Source organism: Lagenorhynchus albirostris, chromosome 16 (assembly GCF_949774975.1).
Source record: "Lagenorhynchus albirostris chromosome 16, mLagAlb1.1, whole genome shotgun sequence".
Taxonomy (NCBI): domain Eukaryota; kingdom Metazoa; phylum Chordata; class Mammalia; order Artiodactyla; family Delphinidae; genus Lagenorhynchus; species Lagenorhynchus albirostris.
In genome coordinates, this window is record NC_083110.1 from 57047636 (window position 1) to 57052551 (window position 4916).

Genomic DNA, 4916 nt, shown 5'->3' on the forward strand with positions numbered 1-4916 from the left:
GGGGGCAGGCCGGGGCGGGGCCTGGCAGACCCCCGGTACGGAGGTCGGGCCTCCAGGAATGTTCTCCTCCCCGCCCCCAGCCCGAAGTGCCACGGTGGCGCCGGTGGCGGCTGCGAGACCGAATGCCTCTGGCCCTGCCGGCCTAGCAACCATAACCTGTAATTCTGACCCGGAGCGCTGCCCACTGGGGAGGCGCCCCGCCCACCTCTCCCAGCGGCCGCCGGTCGGCTGGGACCTCTATAATCACCCGGCTCCTCCTCGGGTTGGAGCACCTGCCGGATGTGGGGAGGGAGGAGGAGGCCAGATGTGAGGAGGCAGAAGTAAACGCCGAGTCTCTGGTCCGCGACTTGGTGGGGAAGTGGGGTGGACAAGCCTGCAATCGCTCCTGAGCTGCGGGGAGACGATGTTGGTTGGCTTTGGCCTGCAGGAGCGCCCGACTTGGCACAAGAATTCCTACCTCCTTGTCATTTTTGCAGCTGCTCTAGCGGATTGGACTGTAAAGTCAGATGGGACAGGGCCTAGCCTTTCAACCAACTCTAACTTCCCAGCTACCCCACACCCTCCCATCCCCTACTCCGAACCCGCACTCCACCCCATCTCTAGTCCTTTCCCAGCTTGGGTGTCCGGTTACTACTGTGAGTTTGGACCAGGCTAGGGGGAAGTGGCCCAGGAGGGTCCCGTACGGCTGCATAAAATTGGCAGCTTCAGAACTAGGGGAGGGGGTGGGGTATGCAACGTCGAGGGGCGGGGAGAGGGGGCGGAGGAGCTGCTCTCTGAGTGCAAGTCCGTGGACTCTGTCAGAGATTCTCAAGTCGGAGCAGAGGTGGCTGGCGGGCCCACCCGATTCCTTTCCACTGCCTGCTTTTTCGGACAGGAGTCACGGCTGCTCTGAGGGGCATAGTCCCGGACACCAGGTGAGCGCTCTGGGCCCCAGGGCATCACCCCACCCCCACCCTAACATACACAACCTCCCCCGCTCCACCCCCTTTCCACCCTTATTAACAACTCCTTCCTCCTGGGACCAGCCATTCCCACCCACCTCTAGGTCAGGAAGCTTCGAAGTTGGATGGTTTGTGGTGGTGGTGGTAGTAGAGGTGGTGCGCGTGTGTGCTTGAGCTTTATCACTCCCTCCTCTCACCTCTCCCCAACCCTCAAGAACAGCCCAATCAATTACCACCCAGCGTAACTGGATGACCCCTCCTATGACCCTTCGACACTTGACTCCAGGGTAGCAGGGGAGGGGGCAGTGCTAGGGTCCAAGTTGGTACGAGTAACAAGGAGGTTGCTTCTGACCTCCTGACCTGGTTTCCATCCCCGGCAGGGTGCCACGCACGCGCTGAAGCCCCTAGTGCTCTCGAGGCTTCCAGCTAATCATGCCCCAGCCGCCCGCAGCTGCCTTGCCGCTGCCCGTGCTGCTGCTGCTGCTGCTGCTACTCCTGGTGGTGCGGACGCCGTCCCCGGCTGGCGCGCGGCCATCCCTAGGCCCCGATTACCTGCGGCGCGGCTGGCTACGGCTGCTGGCGGAGGGCGAGGGCTGCGCTCCCTGCCGGCCAGAAGAGTGCGCCTCGCCGCGGGGCTGCCTGGCCGGCCGGGTGCGCGACGCGTGCGGCTGCTGCTGGGAATGCGCCAATCTCGAGGGCCAGCTCTGCGACCTGGACCCCAGTGCCCACTTCTACGGGCGTTGCGGCGAGCAGCTTGAGTGCCAGTTGGACGCTGGTGGCGACCTGAGCCGCGGAGAGGTGCCCGAGCCGCTGTGTGCCTGCCGCTCGCAGCGCCCTCTCTGCGGTTCCGACGGCCGCACCTACGCTCAGATCTGCCGCCTGCAGGAGGCGGCCCGCGCTCGGCCGGACGCCAACCTCACCGTGGCGCACCCCGGGCCCTGCGAATCGGGTACGCACGGCCCACGACCCCCACCCCCGCCACTTGGGTTTCCAAAAGGCGTTGCTCCCCGGTCCCCGACGGCATTGGTCTCTGGCCAGCGGAGCGAAAAAGTTGACGCCAGGGAGGCCTCGAGTCCATTATAAGAGTTTGCTCTCGGGGCCGGTCCGCAGAAGCCACCGCCTGAAGGTGCGGGTCCGGAGCTTTGTCAATAAGCAGCGTGCGCTGGGGCGCGTGAAAGCTCCAGACCTGGCTGGCAGAGACCAACCCTCTGAGAGAGCAGGCACATAGCCAACGCTTGGCCTCAAAATTGAGAGAGTGAAGAGAGACTCTCAGACTTTGCCCAGACCACTAGAATTCAGGCAGGGAAACTTGGGTTCCTGTGAGATGCAATCCGGTTTCGTTTGGGCGGCTCCGTAGAGCCAGTGCTTAGTTAACCTAGTCTCCGGGCCTCTGCCTGCGCTCCCCTTTCCTCTGCGTTTAGGGCTTAGTGGAGCAGGGGGACTCTTCTAGCTCCTCCTCCCCCATCCCAGCGGGCTGAGGGCTATTCAAGCTTCAAGTTTTCTTTGGCAGCTCTAGTAACCTTCACTTCCTGAGCCTCTTTGAGGGGTCTGGCTTGGCTGGGGCTGCTGGGAAAGTAAACGCGCTGCTGGAGGGTCCCCCCACGACCCCAGGCTTTCTGCCTGCTGCCCAGATTGATTTCAGTGTCCTTGCCTTTGCCACGTGGACTGCCCCGCCACCAGGGTGGGGTGGGGGAAGGGCTGATCTTCGGGACTTTGGCAGCAGGACCTGGTTAGAGAACGGGGAGGGTGTGGGGGAGGGAGGTGTTGCTTACAAGTCCAGCAGGGTAGGGGCCTAGAGGGTGGAATGAGGACAGGGGAGCAATCAGGGACAGAGTGTGGTTGCCAAGCTGAGGTGTGGGTCTCTGTGCTTGTTTGCGCATTTTGTCTGCCTGTGCATTTCCATCGCTGTGTTCCCACCCTTGTGTGTACCTGCAGCTACATTTGTGTATGTGTCATGTCATGTTTATGGATGTGTATTTACTTCAGCATATATGTATTCCCTCACAAACACATTCAAAATGGTTTGTATATGGGGTCCTTGCTGGGCTGGATGTGCCATCCTGTTCTTAGGCCTCCTATCTCCACCCCCAGAGCCCCAGATTGTGTCGCATCCATATGACATTTGGAACGTGACGGGGCAGGATGTGATCTTTGGCTGTGAAGTGTTTGCCTACCCCATGGCTTCCATCGAGTGGAGAAAGGACGGCTTGGACATTCAGCTGCCAGGGGATGACCCCCACATCTCTGTGCAGGTAGGGACAGGGAGCAGAGGCCTCCCCGGGGCAGCCCACGGTCCCTCTAGAACGATGCTGCTGACTCCTCCTGGCTCCAGTTTAGGGGTGGACCCCAGAGGTTTGAGGTGACGGGCTGGCTGCAGATCCAGGCTGTGCGTCCTAGCGATGAGGGCATCTACCGCTGCCTGGCCCGCAATGCCCTCGGCCAGGTTGAGGCCCCAGCTAGCCTGACAGTGCTCACACTGGGTAAGGGAGAGCCCTGAGCTCTGGGGGCTGGGGGAAGGTGGTGGATTCATGCCTTTGAATGTGTGTCCATGTGTGTATATGCATGTGGGTACACACACAAGCATGGCTTTCTCACAGACTGGGATACATGGGCACTGACAGCCCTCTTTCCTGTTCTCTCTCCTTTGTCCCCATATGTTTGCAGACCAGCTGAACTCCACAGGCATCCCCCAGCTGTCATTCCTGCACCTGTTTCCTGAGAAGGAGGCTGAGAGTGAAGAGGCCGAGGATTACTACTAGGTCCAGAGCCGTGGCCCATGGGGGTGGGTGAGTGGGGATAGTTTTCAACCCTGCTCTTGAAAAGATCTAGAAAGGGGGAGCAGGGCCCCTTCACAGATTGCTTTAATGCCCTTAGTAGGGGAGATGTGATGGTGGTGGGAGAGACAAAAGTTGGAGGGTAAGGAGAGAGGCAGCGACTAGGGGAGGTGGGATGCAGAGGGGCCCATGCAGGAGGTGCTCTGGCCAGGACAGTCTCTTGTGTGGACCAACCAGGCATTAGGCAATAGCTGCCTGCTGGTCTCTAGGCTGAGTGGGGGGGGGGGGGTAGGGGTGGGGAGGAGTGGAGCTGACACAAAGGGGTGCAGACAACAGGATCCTTTACTTCTTTCCAGCAGCCCTCCCTCCAGCTCTGCTCAGCCAGTCTTCTGAGTGCCCTTCTGCACAGCTCTTGCTGTTATTTTCCTAGTCCCCAGTCTTTGCCTAACCTCAGTCTACCCTTTCTTGAAACTCACCTTCTAGAAAATTTCCCTCTCTCTAAGTCCCAACTGCACATACTAACTGCAATCCTCTTTGCTGTTTGCCATCTGCTGTCCAGGAAGGCACGATGGAGTGTGGTTTAGCTCAGTGCAGTAAGATGGGCATTTGGGCATGTCTGATTTTCCTGTCGTTCTGGGAACTCCATGAGGGCAGTACCATATATTATACCACTTTGTACTGGACGATGCCTAGCACAAGACTAGGCACAGTAGGCACGCAATAAAGATTTATGAACAAACTGAGACAGATGGTTCATGCAGATTTGCACACAGAGACCGCATTTCTCTGGGAGGCCTCCCAGGGTAGTAGGACTCTGGCTTCCAGAAGCTGTAGGTCCTGCTCTTTAAGCACATGCCTGCCAGATGTAGAGGAAGCTTGAGCTGGGGCCTCCCCCCGCCCCAGGCAGGAAGGTTGGAGCCATCTGGTTGGGAGGGAGGGTATCCCCCCAGTCTGCACGCCATTGGGGCTGGTCTAGAGATAGATTGCCTGCCTCTCTGTCCCCTCCCCAGGCAGAATGGGAAACCAGATCTATGTGGGTAGGACCCAGTATGAAAGCATAAACTGGATGGAGGAGGGGAGAAGTTTGGTCACATGTATGGGCCACACCCTAGGATTTCCCTACGAAGCTGCGCATTTCCCAGCCGAACCCAGACAAAATGATGGTAAGCTTTTTTCTCATCTGCCCCAACTGTGACTTGTC

The 4916-nt window shown here is 59.3% G+C and overlaps 1 protein-coding gene across 2 annotated transcripts; it reads left to right on the top strand.

Moving 5' to 3' along the window:
* Positions 1 to 779: 779 nt before the first annotated feature.
* Positions 780 to 4442, top strand: KAZALD1 (Kazal type serine peptidase inhibitor domain 1). 2 transcript variants are annotated; one of them, XM_060125978.1, is made up of 6 exons: positions 780 to 914; positions 1322 to 1890; positions 3033 to 3193; positions 3274 to 3421; positions 3606 to 3727; positions 4075 to 4442. In XM_060125978.1, exons 2-5 carry the CDS (start codon positions 1374 to 1376, stop codon positions 3698 to 3700), a joined length of 921 nt encoding a protein of 306 aa, XP_059981961.1. In that variant the 5' UTR covers positions 780 to 914; positions 1322 to 1373; the 3' UTR covers positions 3701 to 3727; positions 4075 to 4442. The 2 variants fall into 2 exon arrangements, with proteins under 2 accessions (XP_059981961.1, XP_059981960.1); XM_060125977.1 differs by lacking the exon at positions 4075 to 4442 and having other exon boundaries at positions 3606 to 3980.
* Positions 4443 to 4916: the final 474 nt, after the last annotated feature.

What these genes read in the sequence shown, in the direction of transcription:
- KAZALD1 (XM_060125978.1), top strand. Translation starts at nt 1,374, where the DNA reads ATGCCCCAGCCGCCCGCAGCTGCCTTGCCGCTGCCCGTGCTGCTGCTG. An exon ending in CCCCGGGCCCTGCGAATCGG is followed by an intron (nt 1,891 to 3,032) that starts GTACGCACGGCC and finishes CTCCACCCCCAG; the next exon opens with AGCCCCAGATTGTGTCGCAT. An exon ending in CCTGACAGTGCTCACACTGG is followed by an intron (nt 3,422 to 3,605) that starts GTAAGGGAGAGC and finishes ATATGTTTGCAG; the next exon opens with ACCAGCTGAACTCCACAGGC.